This window comes from Rissa tridactyla, chromosome 2 (genome assembly GCF_028500815.1).
Source record: "Rissa tridactyla isolate bRisTri1 chromosome 2, bRisTri1.patW.cur.20221130, whole genome shotgun sequence".
In the NCBI taxonomy this organism is placed as follows: domain Eukaryota; kingdom Metazoa; phylum Chordata; class Aves; order Charadriiformes; family Laridae; genus Rissa; species Rissa tridactyla.
Genome location: NC_071467.1, coordinates 134,363,487 through 134,388,001, shown reverse-complemented (window position 1 = coordinate 134,388,001; position 24,515 = coordinate 134,363,487). Strand labels below are relative to the sequence as shown.

The 24,515-nt window shown below is 49.1% G+C and overlaps 2 protein-coding genes across 3 annotated transcripts; both read right to left on the bottom strand.

The window, feature by feature from the left end:
- Positions 1-3,973: 3,973 nt before the first annotated feature.
- TWIST1 (twist family bHLH transcription factor 1) lies at positions 3,974-5,855 on the bottom strand. 2 transcript variants are annotated; one of them, XM_054192273.1, is made up of 2 exons: positions 5,240-5,855; positions 3,974-4,546 (listed from the first exon to the last, which is right to left on the bottom strand). In XM_054192273.1, exon 1 carries the CDS (start codon positions 5,853-5,855, stop codon positions 5,283-5,285), a length of 573 nt encoding a protein of 190 aa, XP_054048248.1. In that variant the 3' UTR covers positions 3,974-4,546; positions 5,240-5,282. The 2 variants fall into 2 exon arrangements, with proteins under 2 accessions (XP_054048248.1, XP_054048249.1); XM_054192274.1 differs by having other exon boundaries at positions 4,188-4,203.
- Positions 5,856-22,919: 17,064 nt separating this feature from the next.
- FERD3L (Fer3 like bHLH transcription factor) lies at positions 22,920-23,489 on the bottom strand. The gene has a single exon (XM_054192809.1). It carries the CDS (start codon positions 23,487-23,489, stop codon positions 22,920-22,922), a length of 570 nt encoding a protein of 189 aa, XP_054048784.1.
- Positions 23,490-24,515: the final 1,026 nt, after the last annotated feature.

Sequence of the window (24,515 nt, the reverse complement as noted above, 5' to 3'; positions counted from 1 at the left end):
ACGACTGCCTAAATAAGAGGGGTGCAAGCGCTCCTGAGGGGGCGGAGGAGACAGGGAATTACGGGGAGAATGGACAGCTTTTCTCCCGAACTGAATATTTGGTTTTGTTTTGCGTTTTGTTTCGGTTTTTTAGGCGGGTGTTATCATCACCATTATGTTTCCGGAGCTTTATTGTTCCTGGTCTGTAAAACCGCTCTAAGCCTCCCTCAATCTCGATCACTTGGTCCTTATAAATGGCCGGCTGTTTGCTTTTAGAAAAAGAAAAGGGGGACTTTTGTACAAGTGATTTTAACCTGCTCCACCTTCAAGTGACCTGCCAAATGCTCCTTCTTACTTTATAGACATCTGGGAATTCCATACATGCCTTAAACTCCAATTACACACCTTCTTCAAAGGACACGTGCTTTGATTTGCCAAGAACAGTAAGTGGACTGAAGTCGAAAGAAACTGGTGCAGAAGTTAATGTAAAATACATCCTGTGCCATGTTTACTGCGGGCAGGTTATGCTGTGCAGCAAATAAAACGAGTCCTGGTGGGATGTGGATGTATGCGCCTCTTTTTTTTTTTTTTCGCCTTAGCCAGCCGGATCCCTCTACGGGGTGGACTGGATTTGCCGTCACCACCACCACCACCCTCTTCCCAAAGATGCTAATTTGTGGCGGAGCGCTCACGCTCTCCCCGGTGGGCCCGCTGCCTGCCGGAGCGGGGCAGGTGAAGGGAGCGCCGTGTGGACGCCCGGGGAGGACGGGCGGCGGAGGGGGGGAGCAGTACCGGGGCGGGGTGGGGGGAACCGTCGCCGGGAGCCGTGCCCCTTCCCGGGAGTCGCTCCCGGGGTCGCCGAGCCCCGCCGCGGCTCTCCCCAGGCGGCAGGTGCCCGCGCTGCCGGCGCCGCAGGTGAGCCCTTCTTCCCCTGAGCTTTTCCGTGTCTTTGGTGTCCGTCCCCCCCGACCCACCCGCCCCGTTCTCCCCCTCCCACCTCCCGTTTGTTTGTTTTCCTTAAAATTACAGATGCAGGGAAAACTGCCTGACATCATGGGAGCGGGACAAGCGCGCACTTTGAAGGGCTCCTGGGCAGGACTTCAAGTGAAATCATACGCCTGGGAGGAATCTGATACCGGCCTGGAGAAAGCAGCGGGGCGGCCCCTGCCAAACCGAGGAATGTGCGAGGGCCCGCGGCCGGCGCCCCCCGCCCGCCGCCCCGCAGGAGGCGCAGCGCCGAGCCCCCGCGGCCGCCGTGCAGCGCCGGCACCCTCCCAGCCCCGCCACCTCCGCCACCTCCCAGCCCCGCCACCTCCGTCACCTCCCAGCCCCGTCACCTCGGCCACCTCTGCCATCTCCGCCACCTCCCAGCCCCGCCAGCTCCACCAGCTCCGCGCCCCGCGGGTCCCGGCGGCGCGGCCGGGGCGGTGGAGATGAGTCGGGGGGGAAGCTGCTTGGACCCGGGACCTCTTCGCTCGGGTTTCCTTGTCTGCGAATAAAGGGGGCATATTGATGCCTCGGAGAAAGAAGCAAAATCAATCAGGACTTCCAAAGGCAGAGTTCATTTTCTGATTGCAAGAGTGTTTAAAATTCCCCAAAGACAAATTAATATTTTTTTTTCCTACAGTAAGCCTGACTCTGACTTAATCGCTTTTGGCTCTAGCCCTAGGAGCACCAGGCCTCTGCAGTCTCCAACTCTAACCCAGGAAAGGGCAGTATTGTAGTTTTAAATCACGATTATCTCCTTTTTATGATTTTTTTTTAAATGAATTAAAGGTAGCTGTTCGCAGCCGGGAAAGTGCACCGGCTTTTCACCCCCGGGTGCTCGGGGCGGGCTGCGGTGCCCGCAGGGACCCGGCTGGAGGGACCCAGGGGTGAGGCGGGGAGATCCGACGGTGGTGTGAGCCCCACGGACAGAAATTGGGGATTTTTTCTCACCCGGGTATTTCGGCTGGCTGGAAAGGGCTAGCACAGGCTGGGGCCAGAGGCCGCTCCCTGCTTGCGACGGGGTCAATCAGGTTTGAGTCCATCAAACGGAGTTGCTCTGGATTTCTCGGCCCATTTCTAAGGGCGAGCAGGGTTTTCAAAATGCACTTGATTCCTCTCATCCATATTTCTCCGGAATCCCCCTCCACGAAACGAGCCTTCCCTGAAGCATCGAGCAGCTCATCTCGTTGTTTTTTTTTGTTTTTTTTTTTTTTTTTATTTTCCGAATCTGTTTTCTTCCTAAGCGTAGGGCTTTTTTCCCTCTTTCCCCCGTATGATTTCTCCCCCAAAAGGAATAACTGAAAACACCCCCAACCCTTCAATTTCCCCCATCCCCACGGCCAAAACCCCGCGTCTGTTCCCCTTGCCCCTCGCTTTTGCTGCAGCCGAAGGAACGCGGACAGACATTACCTCCCCCTTGGTAGCCGGGTCGCATCGGAGCGGGGTTTTTCGAGAGATGCGGGTCGCATCGGAGCGGGGGAGCTGCGGGTCCGGCGAGCCGGCGGGAAGCAGCGGCCCCCCAGGAGCTCCCAGCGGCTCCCCCTCCTCTCCATCACGGAGGGCCGCGACCACCAGAGTCCCCATCCAATTTCCAAGTCCTCGCTAATCCGGCAGTGCAAACAAGCGCTGCGGGCTCTCTACTGTAAACATTGCGCACTGGCCTAAAATATGCACAATATTAAATTTATAATACTGTTATGTCAGCAATAGACGGTAATATGTGGAAATGGAAACAAAAACATTCAGGCAATAAAGTCAACTCAACCTGGGCTATGCAAACAGGCTCTGTTTTGAAAAAACACCCCATCCTATTTACCCTAGACACTGGCTGAATCCCGGCGGCAGGGTCCCCGTCTCCGTGCGGGTCACTGCTCGGCTCCCAGGGCCGGGGCGGGCGCTCCGCGGCGGGCGGCCCTGAGCACCCGCGCACCCTGCGCAGCCGCGGAGGGGCAGGAGGCGCCGCTCCCCGGGCATGGACCTGCTGCGAAGCGCTGGGAGATGAGCGAGTGACAGCAGAGGCGGAATCAGCTGTCCGTTTGTCAGGGTTGGGGTTTGGATTTGTTTGGGGTTGGGTTGGTTTTTCTGGTTGGTTTCTTTTTTTTTTTTTTTTTGGTTTGAACAACTTCCCTTTTCACCTTCCTTCCGAGCCCTCAGAGCTGGAGGTTTCCTCTCTCTTACAACTGGGCTCTCGCCGCACACTGGGACCCCGCGGAGGGTATGGTGAGGAGGAACAGAGGCAACATGCGCCCTACGTGTAGAAAAGGAGAAGAGGGCGGGTTAGCGTATCCCTCCGTGCTTTGTACAACGCAAATGTGATTGCTAGTCTATATATTATATAAAACCCTAGAGAGCAGAGCAGTCAAACATCACTTCCACCGGAAAACCCCACTCGCTAGACACTTCCCTGTTTCAATCTCACTTTTTCTCGCTTTGCCCGTGGATGGACGAATCCCTGTTTAAAACCGGTGCCTCTTCGTCAGGGATATCAGCAAAAAAGCCCGCTCCGGGGGCTGGGGAATGGGCCTTGCTCCTGCCTTACATCTGGGGGGCAAAGCACAGCGGCAGCGCCAGAGCTCCGCGGCTTTCGAAAGCTCCGCTACCCGCGGAACTCCGCGATGCTCGGCGTTAAGAATAAAGGGGGAAAGGGAGAGAAAGAGAGAAGAGAGAATACCTTCCCCCCGAAACGCAGCGAGCTTCAGCGCAGAATAATAAAGCTGTCTCAATAAATAACATGCCTGTGTCTGTCAGTAGCTAGTTTATTTTCGTTTTTCGCCTGGTTTGTTTATACTAGTGCCCCCTCTCTCTTGGGTGTCTTTACAGCTCAACAAGCAGGTATTTATCTCCAGTTCCAACCCTGAGTTCTCAGAGAGACCAAACTTTATGGTTATTAAAATTTCAATCATATTTATTTATTGCAGAAAAATAATATACAATGATATTTACAAAACAATCATAAAAATAGGAATGCATTTAGACACCGGATCTATTTGCATTTTAACATGGGTCATCAATAAATAAATAAAATGTTTATTTTTTTCTCAGAGGAAAAATAATAATAATAAAAAAGTTAGGAACCGGGTATATAACAGCTTGAGCCCAGCTTATTCCCCCCTAAAAAAAAAAAAAAGTTTTCATCTCTACAGGGATATTTTTTGGTTGGCTGGTTGGTTTCATTCAAGAATGAAGAAAGTCCACAATAATGTATTTCCTTTCATCAGTGGCTCATAGGCACGACCTCTTGGGAATGCATGCAAAAAAAAAAAAGGCAAATTAAAAAAAAAAAAGTTAAATTCCAACATTCTTCGTCAAAATAAAAAAAAAAATCGAACGATTCAGACTTCTATCAGAATGCAGAGATGTGTGGATTGTACCGACGCCCAAAGGGTAGTCACTGTCCAAAGCCCTTGTCTCTCTTTCCTTAAGTGCTCCCCACGCCCTGCTTTGAATTTGGATATTGCTCTTCCAATTTCCAAGAAATCCTTGGTACATTTTTTTTTTTTAGACAAGACCAAAAAAAAATCGTATCCAACTTCAGAGTCTCTAGATTGTCCATTTTCTCCTTCTGTGGGAACAATGTCATCTGCAAAAACCCAAAGAGGGCGGAAATCTCGTTACTGAAATGAAAGATACACATACATCTACCTACATCTCCCTGGCTCTGGAAATACACGTAGCGGGCACGAACAGAGGAGGGAGAAACGCGTGTCCCCGCCGTGCAGGCGGTGCGGGGACCGGGTGACACCCCGGCCCGGTGACCAGCGGTGTCGGAGCGGAGGGAAGGGGGCTGCTGGGGCGGTGGGAAGCGCTCCCGGGGCAGCACACGGGCGGACATGGATTCCCTTCAAAATACTAGCGGCGGCAGCAGCAGGAACCATCCCAGCAGCCCCGCTGGCTCCGCGGCGTTTGGTGAGAGAGTGATCTCAGGCCGGCCCCATCTGGCTGGGGCACACCCGCACCGCCGCCGCCTCCCCGCCCGCAGCCCACCCCCGCCGCCCGCCGGCAGCGCCCCGCCACGCGTGGGCCCCGCGGGGCCGGGGGCGCACCTCGGGCCGCGCAGGGGGAGGGACGCGCCGGGGCTGGAGCGGGACGGGGCGGGGGGATGGACACCTCCAGCCGCCCTGCTCTCCGGCCGGCCCTGGAAGCCAGGCCCCGCCGGACGGGGAGGGCCCCCTCTCCCCCCACGGCCACGCGTGACCGGCCCACGGCGCAGCCGGCGGCCCCTCGCCCCCCCCCCCCCCACTTCTTCCCGCCGGTTTCGGGGTTCCTGCCTTACCTAGGGCTCCTGCCTGGGGGATGCGGGTGGGGGACGCCGCCTGCTAGTGGGATGCGGACATGGACCAGGCGCCCTCCATTCTCCAGACGGAGAAGGCGTAGCTGAGCCGCTCGTGGGCCACATAGCTGCAGCTTGCCATCTTGGAGTCCAGCTCGTCGCTCTGTAAGACCTGGTAGAGGAAGTCGATGTACCTGGCCGCCAGCTTGAGGGTCTGGATCTTGCTCAGCTTGTCCGAGGGCAGCGTGGGGATGATCTTCCGCAGGGCGGCGAAGGCTTCGTTCAGCGACTGCGTGCGCTGCCGCTCCCGCACGTTGGCCATGACCCGCTGGGTCTGCAGCTCCTCGTAGGACTGGGGGCTGCCCCCGCCGCTGCTGCTGCCGCCGCCGCCCCCGCCGCCCCCGCCCGCCCCGCACTTCTTGCCCCGCTTGCCTTGGGCCGGGCTGCAGGGCTCGTCCGCGGCCCCGACGGCGCCGCCGGCGCTGCGGCGGCTGGAGCGCCGCTTGCGCCCCCCTCTCTTGTTGTTGGGCAGCTGCTGCCGGTCCGGCTCCTCTTCGCTGTTGCTCAAGCTGTCGTCGGCGGGGGAGACTGGCGAGTTTGACTCGTCCTGCTGCATCATCTCTGGGGGGGAGACGCGAGAAGCGGGCCGGGAGGGGGGGGGAGGGCAGGGAGAAGAGGGGGGCACCTAACCCGCCAGCTCCCCCTTGATCGGCTGCTTCGCTGGCCTGCGAGGAGAAGGAGGAGGAGGAGGGAGGGAGGGAGGGAGGACCTCACTTTGGGGGGAGGGGGGATGGCATCAGGATCCAAGAGGAAAAAAAAAAAACGCCAACCAAAAAAAATAAAAAATCCCTCCCGATCCCTCCTTGGAGCCCGTTCGAGGTGTCTGGGATTGGGAGAAAGTTGAAGACTTGGAGGTTCTTATAGCTCCTGCTGGCGGAAAGTTTGGGGGCAGCAGTGTCATTGGCCTGACGTGGAGAGGAGGGACTTTCGCTGAGTTTTATAGGAAAGTTTCCGCTTCCCCCCCTCCACGCCCTCCCCCAATTATTTTTTTTTCAAGCCATTCACAAGTGATCCGGCCTCCCCCCCCACACGCATACATCCTTACCCCAAGCCCTTTCTCGGCTTCCCTCTCTGTGGTTTCTGCCTCAGGCTCCTTCGGTTCGCACTCGGCTTTGGGGCGGTGCTGGGGGACCGCGGTGGGAGGTTATGGGGGTGCCCGTGCACCCCCTTGCGCTGCTGCGGAGGGGCCAGCGGGCCGCTTAGTGCCTGCGCCGGGGGGGTGGCTGCCCCGGAGCGGCCGGGACAACCAGCATCTCTCGGGCTTTCCTCGCTGCCGCGGGCAGGGCTTGCAGGGAAGGGGAGGAAGGGGAAATTACCCGCCGGGCAGCATCCAGGCACATCCTAACTCTGTCCCGCTCTCGCACGCACCGCGCTCCCATCCCCGAGCGCCCCCGGGGTCTGGCTTTCCGAAGGACCCGCACGTTTCTGGGCTGGGGAGAGGGGAAGGCACAGCCTCATCCTGTCAGGCTGGAGGACTGCGCTCGGAGAAAGCCATCTTCAGAGGTGGAGGCAGCGGGGAAGCCAAGCACTAGCTTCGTACATACGCACCAGTTCTTGAGTCCTTCTCCTTAAGAGAAACCCAGGAGGATCCGGGTCCCCAACCTGGCATACCGGGAGGGGGGAGGACGTGCAGACCTCTCTGCCCACACTCTGTGCCTACCGACGGCTCGCTTCTGCTCGCCCTCCCTGAAGGCGCCCGAGTCCGCCACTTCCTGGGAACGGAGCTTATTTATTTTAAATTCTCTTTTATGTTTGCAGCCAAAGCTGTTCCTCCCCATCCCCCGCCTTTGTGCCTCCTTCCCCGCTCGCTGGCAACACAGAGCAGGTGGTGTGTCTTTTTAACAACATCTCGGATTCAAACGGGGAACGCCTGAGAGGGAAAACTAGAAATTGCCATCCATTAATAAATGGGGCGATGCACTTTCGCTGCTCCCTGCGAGGGGACCGCACGCCTCCGCTGCCGGCCTGGCAGCCACCGCTCAGACGGGGCACCTCCGGGCGTGGGGCAGAGGAGCCGCAGCTCCCCGGCTGCGTTTGAGATGGGAGGGCGGAGAGGGCGAACGAAATAGCAGAGGAGCGATAAATCCCAGGGAAGAAAAAGACGAGGCTTCTGGAAGACCGGTGTCATCTACACCGGGGAAAAGAGCCAACTCTCCCCTCTGTCTGGGGGCTCCCTGTCCTCCAGATAGAGGCCTCCCATCCCGGGCGCTGCGAGGGGCCAGGACGCCGGCGCGCCCGCCGCCGATTGTCAGCGGGCCCGGCCCGGCCGATGGCCCCGCTCCCCACCGCGGCGCCCGTCGGGCACCCGCAGCGGGAGGACCTGCCCCGCCGCTCCTCCGCTGCCCCCCGGGGGTGAGCTTTCCTCCTCGGGTCTTCCATCCCGCCATGCGAGCAAATAGCAGTCTGCCCTAAACCTTCTCTTTTGGGAAACAGCCGGAAACAAGACCAGGGGAGGAAACGGGGACTGACTTACCAGGCGAGGGAAGGCACGCCGCCACACAGACCCGCAGAGAGCCAGCACAGCTTCCCTGGCTTTCGGCTTGTCCCTGCTGTGTGTGCTGCGACCCACAGTGCTCTCCTCTCACCTTGACACCACGAAGCTTCGGGGGTTCCCTTGTGTTGGCAGCAGCTGCTGCCCCCAAGGTAAGAAGAGCTCGCTCCCCTTCCACCTCCCTCTTACCAGTAATTTTGGCTGTGCCTAGAACCCTGGTGCTTCTCTGGAGTGCTGAGTAGTGTCATTACAGAGCAAAGGTTGGCAACAGTGGTGAGCATCCATAGGCAGCTCTGGAGGCTCTCCTTCCTTCCTTCCTTCCTTCCTTCCTTCCTTCCTTCCTTCCTTCCTTCCTTCCTTCCTTCCTTCCTTCCTTCCTTCCTTCCTTCCCCTCTCTCCTCCTTGTTTCTTACAGAAAAAAAATCAAAGTCCAAAACCACATCTGTTTTTGGGTAGCTGTTACCTTGCTGGGAACAAGATGCTGTGGCCATGCCTGTATGATGGAGACCCACATCAGCAAAATCGATGGAAGCAATGCACTGCCTGAAAGGAGAGAGGGGCAGTGTCTGCTGAGGGTTTGGTGTTACAGCAGGAGACATGGCTTATCTGGGTCAGCTGAACTTTGAGTGAGACGCAGGACATCACTTGCTTGCCATGGGGCAGGAGGGTGTGCAGAGGAGGGTGTTGGGGAGAGGCAAGTACAGGTGGAGACGGAGTGTTACATGTCTTGGAAAACCAGAAAACACAGAGAAATTTAGGGAGGGTGTGACCTTAAGGAGAGACAAGAGGGGCTGACCATGGTAGATGGTTGGGTTTAGGGTCTTCATGGAAACTGCAGAAAAAGCAACCAGCGGTAGTTAGCAGAACACGTGTGGTACTACCTGTGACCTGCACACTGATATATGACCCATGACTACACAGAAACCCCCATCCTTTTCATTTTGGTTTTTGCTTTATCTTTGTGCTCAGGAGTGAAGGAAACTAAGCCCATCCTGCCAAGACCCAGTGCATACATATGTGTGTTGGGAGAGAAGGGGAGCAGGTACTGTACAGAGTTTGAAGAAAATCAATCAAACCTCTGATTTATTTTGAAATACATAGTTCTGGTGGGGATGGAGGTAGAGGCTTTGTATTCCACACTAGCACAGTAATCATTGTGTAGTTCACACACTGTTAAACCATCTATTTTGAATCTCCAAAAGCCACTAAGGTAGACCTGTAGATCACTCTGGAGCATGGGATGAAGGATGCCATGTCCTGTTCTCTGCTATGCATAGGCATGGCTTGGGTGAGGATTCCTGGCTTCTTGGGCAGGCTCTCAAACCTCCTTAGCTCTTTGGAAGTGGCAAGCAAAGCTGCAAGCAAAGCTGCAAGTAGCTCCAGGGCCTTTCTAAGGATATTTCCAGGTCTGTTCCTGCAGGCTTCCCTGGGCCTCAGCTCAGGAAAATGTGTGCTGTGGGATTAGCCCTCACATGGGGCACTGTCAGGACATAGAGAACTCCAGCATTTTGTCATCTGTGCAATAATATATAACACTAGTAAACTAACCACCTAGATTACAGGTGTGGGTGTCAACATGGAGCTAAATAAACAAGAAGCTTCTAGGAAGATGAAACAAGGAATAAGCGACAGAACAAGTTGAGCTGTGATGATCATTGTGATCATGGCTGATCACAGGGAAACAGCTGGAAGGGATCCCCCAACTATATGCTGTTCCTTGTGTAAGCACCGATTAGCTGCTGAGACACTCAGGCTGGGACAAGCACGGTCTACCTTAGCCAGGCAGAAACAGCACAGCTTTTGAGGGGAGTAAGCTGATAGTTTGATTCTTTCTTTGATTTTTGTTTAAGAATGAATGAAAGGTCTGATTCTGTCTGCTTGTTAATGAATCAGTGCAGAAGTTTAAGAGCTAATGTGCAGAGGATCTGGTGGTTACAACTACAGTGTTGCTCACCAATGTGTTATGTACACATTATGTACACGCTCGTACACACAAATTACAACTGGGTTGCAATAGGCTGTTTGGTATTCCCCATACAGCATGCACATACACACATTGTAATTTAGCTCTCAAAGGCTGTTCACTGTGGCAAAATACCAGACTCTCTTACTGGTGGGGATTTCTTGGGATATCCAGCAATGTAACAATTACATATGTGCACACTTAGAGGCAGGCTACCTGAATATTCTCGATGTGGAAGCCTTCAGTCTTGTGTTTCCTCAGAAGCTGTACCTTCAAGACTTGCTTCAAGGGCCACTGAAATCAACTGAAGCTCCCCCACTAATTTCCATGGCCAGATATTTTAATTCCTACAGGTACTAGGTGAAAGCCTGAGACACAATCCCTTCAAAAGGGACAAGAGAGCACCCAGCAGCTTTCAACACTGCAATTTAGGCTGTAATTTTGCTCCGTGTTCATAGCACCCCGGGAAACGAGCTGAGGACTCTCACTGTGCCCCGTACAAACTTGTGCAGAGCAACAGCAAACAGGCAGAAGGAATATATAAAGGAGCAGGACCCATTTTTTGGCTTCTTTCTCCTTTTTCTTTCTTCCTGTTCACCGCGGCAGCTCGTACGACCAAGAACGCTCATGCAACCAAGGAAGAGCTGCCAAAGCATCTCGGTTAGTGAAGCTACCTGGGCCCGGCGGGGGTGGGCTCCGTTCCGCCGGCGGGGCTCGGTTCGGCGGGGGAGCGCGGCCGGGCGGGCTTTGCGGCCGGCGGCCACCGGAGGGCACGATTCCCCGCCGGTCCCCGCTGCGGCCGGCGGCGGCGGGCACGGCTGCCAGGTGAGCCGCTCCCGCCGCGGGCAGCGCAAGGCGGGCCGGCCGCCGTGCTCCTGCGGCAGCCCGAGTCCCTTCAGGATGGGTCACCCGAGCTTCACGGGCGTGATGAGGTGCTGCCCGCCCGCTCCCGGGTCCGTTTGCACAGATTCCTCCAAAACCGCCGTATTTCAGCGAGCCCCTGGTCCTTTTTCTCCGGCTTAAGCGGACTCAAGAGCCGAGGGCGCCGCTGCCCTCAGAATGACTACAGTGATTTTTATTTTAATTTTCAAGGTCGTCGTGATATCATGTGGTGGTTAATCTAAAAGTCCTAGCGGCTTGCTGGCACAGGAGGATGTGACAGTAGCTTTTTTTTTTTTTTTTTAACTTCCCTGAGGCGAAGCCTCGTAGCTTCCAGCCCTCCCAGCCCCTCCGGTGCGGGGCCAGCCCCGAACCCCCGCCCGCCCCCCGTCCCTGCGCCGGCGGCAGGGAGCGCTGCGCCGCATCATTCGACATCGTCCGTTCTTCCCGATTTTCGCCTCAATGCGAGGGCAAGGAATACCTATTGTCCCATTATCAAACGCGCGATCCCACATAGGATACAGGTGTCCTAACAAATTAAGATCTGAAATGATTTGCAACACTTTTTTTTTTCAATATGAAATCTTTTATTTATATCTGTTTTATTCCGCTCCAGAAATAATTCGTGGCAGTGGATGAAGCTTTTTAAGCAGAGCATGAGTACCTTGGTGGAAGCCTAAGTGGCATCCTCTTCTTCACCTCAGAGAAGCCCAGTCTTTCCCATCACAAGAGATCAACATATCTACTGCTGTGGTGGAACTCTGCCCCTAATTATGGCTCTGGGTCTTGTTTGTGTGGTTTCATGTTTAAATCTGAAAAGACTGCTTAGTCAAACAAGCTTATCTACACTCCAGGGGATAATAGTTATTTATATTAATAATGGGGCTTATTTGCTTTTTCAACTCCTTTTATTATTTTTTTTTTTTACTTTTCCATCTCTTCCATCTTTCCTGAACTATGTAAATATATCTTTTTTGTATTCTTCCTGCTCCCACACATCACTTAAATCTATATATTCAATCTTTCAGTACACTTGGCCCATGGAAACTCCATAAAACTTCGGGCCTTTTTAGCCACAAACTCTGCTTTTTCTTCCAAGGTGGGGGAGGGCAGACCTCGGGCATAGATGATGGATAAAGCATTCCACAAATCCTTCTTCCTAGGGGTGGACTCAAACTCTCTGAGTGGCTCATGCAATTTGAGTCAGAGACCTAGAGTCTGAATTTTATCATGGAAATGGACTTTTTCCCCATTAGCCATGTCTGCATCCTGGGGAAGAGCTCCCTGTGCTTCCTACTCAGTGTGGGCTCCTTGAGACTTACAGCTGCTCTTGGGATCTCAGAGAAGATGAAAAAGGGGTCATGCAGGAAACAACTATGACTCAGAAGAACTCCATAGGAGTTCAGGGTAATAGGCTCTCCTTTACCTCTGAGGCAGGCAGCAAAGCCTGGTGTGAGGGAAAGGTCCTGGAAGGACGTCTTAACATACATATATGCTCTCCTAGGAAGATGGAAATGGTTTTTTGATTGGTAGCCCCATTGAATGCCAGGTCTGCAAGTTGGAATGCATCCACCTCCTCCTCCTCCTGCCCCAAGACCACACAGGGGCTGACTGTAGCCATGCAGAGGAGGGGAGTCTGGAGGGGAAAGGTTCACAGAAATGAATATCCATCTCATTCTTCGCACAGTTACCTTACTTCTAAGGACACTTACTTAGAGCTGGAAGACCTTTTGAGAGAGAAGGTGTTTATTTCCATCTCTGCCAGGTTGTATTTCCTTTCAGAAAAGGCAGTCAGGGTGGAATAAAAGTTTGCGCATTTATTTCTAAATGGGGAGTTTATTTTGTGCTATGGGCTATCAGCTATAATGCCTAAAGACGTACTGTACATCATTAGCCTGCATTTGATAGCTCCAAGTTCACTTGTCTGGCTCTAGAGAACAGGACGATGATCAGCCAGGGCACCTTGCTCACTAGACATTGATCTGTCCATAGGTCCATACTCTGGTTTTAATTTCTGACTAAAGGTCATATAGTAGGTCACACAATGAAGCGGATCTAGAGCACAAATCTTGGTTACTGAACTTCTAGGGCAGTTTTCCAAAAGAGGCGATAGTTTATTAATATGTTAATGTAAATTAACACACATTCACTGTTCATGTATGTATGCATGTATGTATGTTTCTGTCTATCTACTTACCATGACCTTCAGACAAGGATCTGTATTTGTATCCATGCTGTATTGTAAAATACTGCACTGCTTCTGCCTTGAAAAGTATCTATATCAAACATATTCTCATGCCAAAATCTACTATCTGACCTTGCAGCACTAAAAATAGTTCATGTCAGAAGCAGAAAAACATTCGTTTCTCCTTTTAGAACATTTGTGCTTGCATTCATTAAGGACTCAGTCCAAAATCCTTTGATGTCAAAGGGAGTGTTTCAGTGGGCTTTGGATCAAGCCCTAAAATGGGTCAATTAAACTTTAAATAAAATAAAAATGGAAACAGGTCCAGCCTGAGAGTATTGTTGAATAAAAAGAAATATTTAAGAGACACTGCCTTTGGAGTAAAGGGTCATTCATTGTTCCTTAATATTTAGCTGAATTTGTGGAATTTTCTGTGATTAAAAAATAATCCTTTGAATGAAGGTTGCAATTTATTTTTTTTTCAGTCTTCAAAACATCCATATTTTGCTGTACGGTAGAAATGTTCTATGTTAAAAATGTTGAAGTATGTTGAGCTAGTAAGTGCAAAGATTATTTTAGCTTAGTGGTATGTATATGCGCTGGACCCTAAGCAGTGAGATACAGCTCAGATTTGCAAAGTCAGAGGAGAAGCTTTATTCCAAAATACTGTTCTGACTAGAATATGTTGAAGTTTATGTCTCAACTCATATTCAACTCATTGTATCGGAGGTTTGGGTAATTTGAATGACGTATGTCTGCAGGAATTTTTGCTGAATGAGGATTATTTAACAGTGAAATGACCATCATTCCTTTCAAAGAGATAGAAGTTTGATCAATTGTATTGCAATGGCTTACAGCCATATGCTATCTACAGTGACACTTATGATCTATTTTGGTTATCCCCAAACGGCCTTCAACCTAGCCATTATCAGCCAACAAGTTAAACTTTTGGTCAGTGGAAATCCTTTAGTGTCTTGGAAAGACTCATGCTGTTGTCTTCTGGCCAGATTCCATTATGGGTAACTACAACTTTATCTACATTCAATGTATGTAATTGAGTGGCTGTGGTATGGCACACTGTCATTTGGCTTAATTTCAATCAAGGAAGATAATTTTCTGTATTTTCTTTCCTATAACACTGTGTCATGTTGCTGTACAAAGTGAAACAGCTGCCACATTCTCCTTCTCGAAGACGCATCCCCGAATGGGCTGTCTCTTCTGAGAGGACAACGTAGCCTCCAATTTGGCAGGTAAAATTTTGCAACACCAAATCCTTCCATCTGTGGTTTCATGTTGTCAGTTCATTGCGGGAACTAATAGTCTGCTCTAGATGTCAAACTATCTGATTTGTTAGTGTAGCTGGCAGGTTAACTGTCTAAGTCTTACCATTTCCGCACAGAATTCACTGTGGGTAGTAGATTTCATCCAAAAAAGAAGAAAAATAGACATGTTTAAAGATTAGACACACTGTTGGGAAATTAAGTTCTTAATGATAAATCAGATGTATAATAGGAGGTACTTCATAATTGCTCACATCAAGGGTAAGGTGCCAAAGTTGTATAGACAGGAGGGGAAAAGGCAATACAGTCATTCAGCCATCGCTACAAGAAACAAGAGCGTCATATTCTCACAGAAAAGCGTACATCAGAAGCAAGCTATACTGCCATGAAGAGATAGAAGACACTTTTTCATTCCTTGTGGTCATGGGGGCCACTGTATTTCTTCAAACATACCCTCCCAAACTGTTCATTGAGGCAAAAAAAAAAAGGATTTCCACGGTTCCTTAGGTCGTAAAAGTTAGCAAAATATTACATGACAAAAAGTTGCTGTTAAACTTTGTTCAAGAGCATTTGAAAATGGTATCTGAAATCCAGACTGGGATAGGCGCTACTGCAAGGGCACCAGAACTGAAGGGAATGGATTAGCAGCTCCCCATTAACAGCGGTGGCATCAAAAGTGATGCAGATAACATCACCCCATTTGCAATGCAGGTGCAGGAGAGCAGCACCATACAGATAGTAGAAGCATTATACATAGAGTGGGAAGAAAAGGCAGCAAATGTAGCTTGTGTTTTCCCTCCATTTTCACTGACTAGGAAACCTCCACGGTGCCACTGCAAGACAGACATTACCAATCTCCATGTAGACCTCCTGTCATTTGAAAATGTGCCATTGGATATTTTCAGCAAAAGAAAAGACTTTGGGCGTAAAGCCTTCTCTTTTCATCTCTGAGGTCACACGGCATCTTTGGGGTGATATTGGGTGTTTCTGTGGTATGGAAGTGATTCAGAAACCCTCCCAATAAATAATGTTAATGATCCGTAGCTTCACGAGAACTGTTTTGGGAGGGGAAGCAGGGTTGAAGGAGGTGTCATTAGAACTTTTCACTTTCTGTGCCATTCTCAGCTACCTAGTATGTCTTTTCGGCTTGGAGGCAAAAACCACTGAACTTATACTCCAAAATCCTCCCCAGTCAAAGACTTGGCTTATGCATTGGATCCTTCAAAGGATTTGGCCAACGGGGCACTGAAGATTCGTGCTTTTACTGGTCTCGGAGACAACATGACAAATCTCTGTTTTTTTCAGGAAATACGCTTGTATATTTTAAATATGACAAGTACCATATGTTCTCATCATAGCTTTGGTAGAACTCATTTCTCTTCAAGGGCAAACCCCATGCTATTAACATCACAGAACTTCCTCAGTATAATGTGGTTCAGTCTGTAGGTATGGCAGTTGTGATCTGAGAGAGGATACTGTAATCATTCCGTTCCTAGATGTGTGGAACGTATAACTGTGAGAAATGACTTATACTGTAGTCAGCCCACGTATGGTTGACAGAATAAAGTAATGGACATGTGCATGTCTCCAAATTTAATACCTTGGGGCTGCTAAAGATGTTTTCAGCAATAGGACTTGAACTCCATCTTACCAAGGCATGGTTTAGTAGTTCAAGCACAGTTATCACTACTTCAGTGAAAGCTCCATTTGCTCATGATTAAGATTTGGGTTTTATATGTCAAGGAGGTGCCACCTGATGAGGACCTAGACTATCAGTTTAATCATATTTGGCAACATTTAAGATATTTGCAAAGAAAATTTAAACTGCCTCAGATGTAATATGAAATGAATTCCACGCGTCTTCAAGTAAGGCTGGGAAAGATCTGAGGTAGCCCTTCATTTCACAGTGTTTCAATCATCTTTTTCTTTTTCTTTTTCTTTTTCTTTTTCTTTTTCTTTTTCTTTTTCTTTTTCTTTTTCTTTTTCTTTTTCTTTTTCTTTTTCTTTTTCTTTTTCTTTTTCTTTTTCTTTTTCTTTTCCTTTTCCTTTTTCTTTTCCTTTTTCTTTTTCTTTTTCTTTTTCTTTTTCTTTTTCCCATTCTCTTTCTCTTTCTTTCTCTTTCTTTCTCTTTTCTCCATGACTATTATTAATCATTCTACAACTTCTCTTGCATCTGGAAGTTTACAGAGTTATAAGTTAAGGACGCTGCAGAGTTACTGCAGTGTTCTGTCATATCATTAAAATATGATTAAAAATAAATTAAAACATCTTTCTGCATATTCACTTAATGCTCTTTACTTTTTGATTCTTATGTGGTAATATTAACAACAAAAATGTGAACTACTTAAAAGTGTAAGCACTCCCAAATGTCCCAGATGATATTGCTGAGTCTTAAATCTCTGATTCAGCTCAAAGTTATTTAAGAATAATTTTTAAATTATTCCTGTACTCTGAAAATTTCCTGCCAACTCAATGGTTTAGTTATGTACATTATTCTAAAAGACTTCATAGGAGCTTAGATGGCCAAGATCAGGTCCAAGAGCACCTTGAAACATCTGAAACACTTCAGCATTTGGATAATTACATACTTTTGGGGCCAACCCACATTTCTCTTTGGAAAATGTTTCCCCTGCATAGCTGCAGACAACAGATGGATCGTATGATCTCTGCATTTGGAAAGATGGCATAATTCTGGCAGACTGTCAGTTAAGTGAAGGGGGCTGATTTCAGATCCTCATTAAGAAAATATACAACCACACAGAGTGGACTGAATGGCAGAATGTGATCACTGGCGCCAGCTTTAATAGAAAATGTAGCACACTGTTGCAACATGAAATCTGATGTGCTGTGGCTGGATCTAGCTCTACCGGGCTTTGCGTTCATTTTTCAAACAAATGTGTTTTAAAGGAGACGTTCTTTGTATTGCAAGGACCCTCTGTTTGTCAGGAGAGAGAGGAGGAGTGCAGTGGAGGGGTAAAAGGTGAATTCAAAGGGCCACCACCTCCAGGGTCGGAATAGGGCATGAAGGCTTTGCCAGGTCTTCCCTTACATTTGCAAAAGTTTCTGTGTATTGTCTGTGTTTTGAAACTTTTGTTTATATTTCTAATCTCTCATTGTATTTATTAGGGTGGGTGCTTTTTGCACCTGACATTTTACCCAGAAACACCCCGTGGAGACATCACGGCCCTTTCCTGCTGCAGGGCTCTGGGAGCAATGCTTAGCACCTCCTTTGCACCTGGATTTCCATGGAGAAGCAGACCTGCCAAGCACCTAAGAGCTTCAGTAGGAATCCCAGGACACTGTAAAAAGCAATGTAGTTCTTCCAGCAATACTGGTTGCGAGCAGTAAGTTCTCTGTAATCGCTACTCACAGCTGAAGAGAAAAGGACTAGTGGAGCTGCACACTTTTATTTCACCATTAAAGACCAAAATAATGGCTATGGCTTCAGGTCACAACTTTTTAACATACTTACTTTCAGCAGTGACCTCTGATCTTTATAATCTTTATAATCCTGATTTTTTAATCAGGATCTTTATATGGTATCTCATCTTGGTCACACAAAAAGTGAATGATCCTTAATCACTGGTTGTTTTGAAAGTCTTTGTTAAGCTACCTTTTATCCGGATCAGAGACATCATCATCGAACCTGAAATGTTCAAGCAGTGATGCTATTTGCTATGGTATATTTATTCCTGTATCCTTTGTGCTATAGTCACCACTCTTTCCTCTGATAACTGTAAGTTTCAAAGGTCGGAATTCGTTAACAAAGTAAAAGACTGTACAGTAAGTACACAACGATAGAAGAAAAAAAAAGAAGTATCCACGTCTGAATTAATTTCTCCTCCTTCTCTCAGTTCATTTATTTATGGTGAAGACTCTCCATGCACAGATATCCTCTTTGCTGTGTAGAAAATCATAAAATGCACTACCTTCCCTTGAACCCCTATAAGGCTTGGAGCAAGACAAGATAGAATTGGAAGTAACATGGACAACTAATTTTCTTTCTTCTGCTTTCAGAGCTAAAGAGAGACAGTTCAACCAACAGAAGGCTCTCTCTCTCTCTTTTTGGCATTATGGCAGAGATAAGACAAAAGCACAAACAACTCTAGCATCTCAGGGTGCCTGATTACTTTGGATTGAAATAAAGCTCCGTGTGACAATAGTGAAGCCTGTCCTTCTGCACCACAATAACCTTGTGGGAACTATTCAAAACCCCTCAGTGTAGGAGGAGGTGGTCTGAGTCACAGTTACAGCACTGAAGCCTTTGAGAGCACTACAAACCACACTAAGATAATGTAACGCACACAAAGTTAAATACGTTCATGAGAAAATTGAAATGACAGAACTCAAAAGTAAAGATCATGGGATTACTCCCCTACTTTGATTGCTTTGAAGGAACAGGAATTTCAGGTGCTTAAGGACCACTGAACTGGACTGTGGCTGGTGATGAGTGGAGTGGTGGCTGTGAAAAATTTTAAGGGCTTAAAATTTAGTGCCAAACACACCAAAGGTCACCCCTGAAACTGGGACAGAGAAAAGAAAAAGTCAAATCCAGATGAAATCCAGGCAAATTTTTAAACAATATCTGAACTGCAATTCTTAAATAGCTACATTTTTGAGGCAATTGCAGTTGAATATTTTTATTAATTCAATTCTTTTATTCTGGATATATTGCTGTGATGAATATTTGTTTAAGTAGAAAATACTCTGAACTGATCATATTTAGCAACATCTTGGAAAAGACAATTTTTACTGTGCTACAAAAAAATTATAATCGGCACACATATCTGTCGTTGTAACTGTTCTGGTGTATAAGTAATAGGAAAAGCATGGCTGTCATTGTTGCAGATTGGTAGTATTCAAGCCTAGTAAAAACAACAAATTAATATGAAAACGGGGACTCAGCAAGCACAGCAGTCACATTTTAAGCCTCAGAATTTCAGCTATTTTTTATTAAAAAAGAAACCAACCCAAAGGTCCAAGTTCATTGAAAGGACCAAAAGAGCTACATAGAAAATCTTTTTGAGAAGCACCACTGATATGAAAGAGAACAAAAATAAATCAAAAACTCTTTTCCATCACTTTTGCTTAGTACCCCCATGACTTCAAAAACTAATTTATTTTAAAGTTTGTAAAAGAAAAAAAAAAAGTGTTGTTGGACTTAGACTTCACTTATCAAGTTTCATCCTGGAGGGAATTTTTATAGCTGAGTTATAAACCCTCCGCACTAGAGTGTTTATAATGGAAACGCTGACAAATGCGATAATAAACACCAATCATGGGACCATAGTAGCTGGTCAGAATGTGGATGCAGGAGTTTGCAGTGCTATCATAATATTTGGTCCTGTTTCCAGCACTAATTTGCTTAAACCTGCTTTCAGGTTGAGCAGCTGTAAAACAAGATCAGCCTGACTATAGGTTGCAAAATCATTTGATTATTTATACTTCTCTTAGAAAGCTTGGAAATGTCTCTCAAATATGATTTCATTTAGATTTTTCTTTTGGTTTACATGTCTGAATGCTAATCGTAACGTGATAGCTTCAAGGGAACTCAACTTTCTACCAAAAGGCAGCCTTCAGTGGGCAAAAAGAATATAAACAAACACGCCTCAGACCAGGATCTAAAAATGGGCTATGATCAAACAGCTCTAAGGCTTTAAAAAACCCCTTATTATCTTTTCCCAGAAGTAATTGACACTTTCAGTTTTTGTTCTTAATGCGGTGATAATGGCATGGTGCTTTGGGGAGACCAAGGGCTGCGATTGGCCTCAGCCTTGGTGGCAGCAGGGTTTCTTGAGCAAGGGAGCAACGGGTGAAATCCTAGCCTCGCTCGAGTTAGCTGCAGTTTTGCAGACACTTCATTAGGGCCAGGGTTTCACTGGCTTCCCAAGCCTGATGTGCTGTTTTTTTGCACTGACTCCACAGATGAGGATGCAGCTATCTTGGATTGAGAGGAGGGTGAGGGGAGAAGGGACCCCACAGTCTTGTTATTTCAGGGAGGTGGGACAGCACTCCAGCAAGAAGCTTTGCGATGATTCCATAATTTGTTTATATTCTTAGCAGGCTGAGCTTCTGGGACTTCAACACGTCCACATGGGCCAAGTGATGGGTCAGCATGGCGTCTCGCTGTTTCATTGAGCTCTTCATGGGCATAAGGGCATGCTTCAGTTTTAACACAGGTGTGTAAGAAAAAAAATGGATTCAGCCTACTGTTCTGGTAAATCTTTGCCAGTTTTGGAAAAGCATGAAGCATAAAAAATTAAAGCTCCCTTCATCAGGTTCTCAGCTGCTATAAATCAATGTGCGGCTAAGAGGCTCCTCTGAAGTCTTTAATGTAACATGAAATGCATCTTGCTACTTTATCTGTGCTGTTTGCATATTGTATTCATTGGCTTACACCACAACTGCATTTTTCAGTTCTAATGTTATTTTTAGAATCAGTGGCTCATATAAGGATGTTACGTACTGCTGTTCTGTATTGCTGCTGCAAAATTTCCAGTGATCCATTAAAAATCAGGATTCATAATGCAGGATGATTTTGATTTGTATTTAAAAATAAAATGTAACATTTTCTTTCTGCTTTTCTCTAGTCTTTAACACAAGTATGAAAACAGCTTAAATCTTGAAAGAATTCCATGTTTTGTTATTGAACCAAGAAGAGAAAACCAATAATTTTTGAATTATCTGTTACGGATATGTTTACATTATGAATCTCTTAACGTAAGACTCTGTGTGCTATAGACTTCTAATTTTATCCAGTGACATAAGCAAGAAAAAAAATATGAAAAGATATATAATCATGCTGTAGAAAGCACAGTTGTATAGAGATCATAGAGAAATAGTGCTAAGAAGGGAATATTGACTTGCACTTTTCATTATCCTAAAAGAATTTGTCTTAATCATTTTGCTTGAGACAGTGGTAACAGTAAAATGCATCTGGGTCATGTGAACAGTTGTGGATTTTGGAACATTGCTTATTCTTAGTTCCTTTCTGTATTTTATTTTTAGCAAAAAAAAAACCTCAAAACAAAAAAAAACCCAAAACCATCTGAAGAGGTGAAACACCCCAGTTTCTAGAGAGGATCCAGCTGCGTTAACTATCCAACTGCCTCTTGGAAAAAAAGCATTCTGACAACTGAAGAGCAGATGCAATGTGCGGAGTCAGGGAGGTCAACAAAAACAAGTGGAAAAAGAAACCAAGGAAACAAGTGAAAAGAGAAAGAATGAATATTAGAGTATTAATGCAGGATATTAGATCACTCATGATAATATCAAAGGGAATGGAATGAGAAAATGAAGACTCGCTACAGGAGCTGACAAAAAACATGAGAGAAGAAATCAAAGAGGTATTAGGGTGCGATTTAGGCCTTAGCCATACTAGCCTGACTCCACGTTAAATGTTGATTGATTGCACTATTATCACGACAATTGTATATAGCGGAGGTAAAAGCTGTCCTGCGAAGTCGTGCAGAACCACTGCCCCGCATGGGACGTTTGCTCCCAAGTTGGAGGCAGGCTGGGCTGCGCCCTGAACTGGCCGGTTGCTGCCCGTCTGCTGCAAATTCGGGGAGAAATCCAGGTCTTTCCCCCGGCAGCGGCGAGGGAAGGTGGCAGCAGCAGGGAGAGCCGGGGGAGGAGCGAGAGGGCAGAGGCACACACACATCAGAAGGGCCGGAGAGGTTTCTAGGGGAGACCCCGGGGCCCCTTGGCCCGGCCACGGCCACCCCCCCACCCCGAAACCCCGCTGCCGCTCTCCCTGGCCCTCTCCCCTGCTAACAAGCGGCTGCGAGGCGCTACTAGAAAATGCTAAAAAAAACCAGTTCCCCAATGGACCCCGTCCCCTCCGGCTTTTCAGCGTGTATTTATTTATTTATTTATTTATTTTCTCTCCTTGCAGTAATGAAACACATAGAGGCGGAGTTAAATCCAGCGAGGGAGGAAAGGGCTCTCGGTGACCTCCCTAGAATCAAAACCCGCGAGTTTTCTCTCTCCGGCGGGCACCGGCGGCTTCCCAGGCCGCTCCTGCGGGTGTCGGGGGGGGGGGGTGGGCTGCGAGGCGGCCCGGTTGGCCCCCGCGCTTCGCCTCCGCCGCCCCGCACCGGCCCGCACCGCCCCGCATCGCGCCGGGCCGGGCAGCGCCGGACCCTCCTCCGCCAGCTCCTGCTCGGTGCGAGCGACGGCGCTGGCCGCCCACACGCAAGGACAGAGCTGGTCCCGGGAAGAAAATCGTGACAACAAACGGTTGTGTCCAGATGTTCCGCTTTACTGGCCCCGTGACACACGGCATGGACTTGGCAGGCTGGATTTCAAAGAAAGGGGAGTTGTTGTTTATTTTTATTTTTTTTTTTAAAGCAGGAAGCGCTAGGTTAAAATGCACGCGCCGAGATTTTCCTATTCCCTGGCAGGCAGCTGGGCAGGCAACTGGTTCCTCTGGAAACCCACCCTGCAAACTGGACCGGCTCTGCTGCCCCGGCCGAACTTTTCTCGAAAGCAACGAATTGCAAAGTTTTAAAGCAAGTAGGCGACGCAACAACAGCCAAAGGGCCCCAGACCTTCCTTTTCTTTTTTCTTCTCTTTACAAAAATTATATATATTAGCAAATCTACCCATACTGAACCTCTCCATCCCTCCCCCCGCCCTCAAAGCACACTTCCCCAAACACTCCTGGTTTTGCATCCCACACCTACATGGTCCTGGCTGCGGTGTGAGAAGCCCAGGCAGGAGCAGGGTTCTGCGTCCCGAGGAAGGAGGCGCCCGGGGCCACCTGCTCGGTGCCGCGGGTGATGCCCGGCCCCCAGCCCCGTCCCGCCGGGCCCCGGAGCTCCCTAGCTCGCCTCCTGCCTGCTGCAGCCGTCCAGGAGCTCAGTCATGAAGGAGATGTACACGATGGCCAGGCGCAATGTCTCTATCCGGGAGAGCCTCTTCTCGTAGGCGAAGGTGGGCACCTTCTTCCTCAGCTGATCAAACGCCTCGTTGAGGTTGAACATCCTCTTCCTCTCCCGTATGTTGGCAGCCTGGCGCTGGGCATAGGTGATAACCCGCTTTCTCCTGGGTCTGTCCAGGAGGGAAGCGCTGCGCATCCTCTCCTCTTCCTCCTCCTCCTCGTCGTCTTCGGGATCTCCGTCTCCGAAGGCAGCCAGGGGCAGCCCGCGGGCCATCCCCTCCCGGAGCGACAGGGCTCTGTCCCCAAAGGGAGGCCCGGAGGTGACCTCGCAGAGCCCCAGGTTCGGGCCGGCCCGGGGAGGGACCTGGGGGGAGCCCAGGGAGAGGTCGGCCACGAAATCCAGCACCGAGGCGCCCAGCAGCCCCTCTGGGCAGGGCACTTGCGGGGCTCTGCCGTGCAGCTCATCCAGCAGCCCCGGGCGCTGGTGGGCTGGGAAGAGGCTGGCTGACATCTTACTCCAGAGAGGGCTTAATCTGGTCCCCCATCCCCAGCCCCAGCGGCGTTAATATTTATAACCCCCCGGATAACAGGATTAGCAGGACTAGAAAGAGCGGCTGTAAAATTTCTCGCCGTGATGCTGATGAGAGGAGACAGGCAGCCCCCTCGGGGACGCGTGGATGCTCCCGAGAGAGGAGTCCCCAGCGAGTCAATCCTGTCACAGCGATCAAGGACAGTTCCTTCTTGGCAAAACCCTCCGCTCTTACCTGCTGAGCACTTTTGTCTCCTCTTACACACCCGCAACCAAACGATTTTCAGCCTCTTTAAAGCCCGCAGCCGCAGAGCCGGGTCTCCACTGGGCTTGTTTTCCTGCTTTCTGTCGGGATCTCTGAACCCTGAGAGCCAGCCTGACAATTGATGTCAGGCAAGTGCATGTATGCCTTTAATGATGTCCTGAAGAGGGGACCTGCACGCAGAGGGTCACCGGGGAATGTTTACCCTGTATCCCAGCGCAATGGGAGCTGAATGACAGGACCTCCATTAGCCTAAGTAAGCATTGTAGGGGACCCGATATTGCATTCCCAGGAGTAACTGTTGGAATCGCCTCTCCATTCCCCCTAAATCCCCTTCAACTAGAGTTCAAACATCTTTCCAGCGTGGCAGTAAAAGCCTGCTTCGTAAAGCTCATTTCGGTTCAGGCAATCTCAAAGCACTTGCTTTGAAACTCCTTCCTCCTGCCCATGGAGACGAGGATAAACTGGTCCTGGTCAGGGCAGCGGTCGCTCTCACACCTTTGGTAGAGCCGTCCCGGTCACCGGCGGTGCAAAGAGGAATCAACCTGCCTGCACGCACTGATAACCCTGGATACATAGCGCAAAAACCCGTGAAATGCATATAAACACAGCCGGTACACCCGACACCGCTGAATACCTTTCTTTGATCAAGGTTTCCTTGGGGACGGACGTCGGGGATTGTTTTGCTTTTTCCTTGGGAGGCTGGAAGAGGTTGGGGGCTGTGCCTTCACCCTCCCACACCATAG

Coding starts and splice junctions, on each gene's coding strand:
- TWIST1 (XM_054192273.1), bottom strand. CDS start 5,855: ATGATGCAGCAGGACGAGTCAAACTCGCCAGTCTCCCCCGCCGACGAC.
- FERD3L (XM_054192809.1), bottom strand. CDS start 23,489: ATGTCAGCCAGCCTCTTCCCAGCCCACCAGCGCCCGGGGCTGCTGGAT.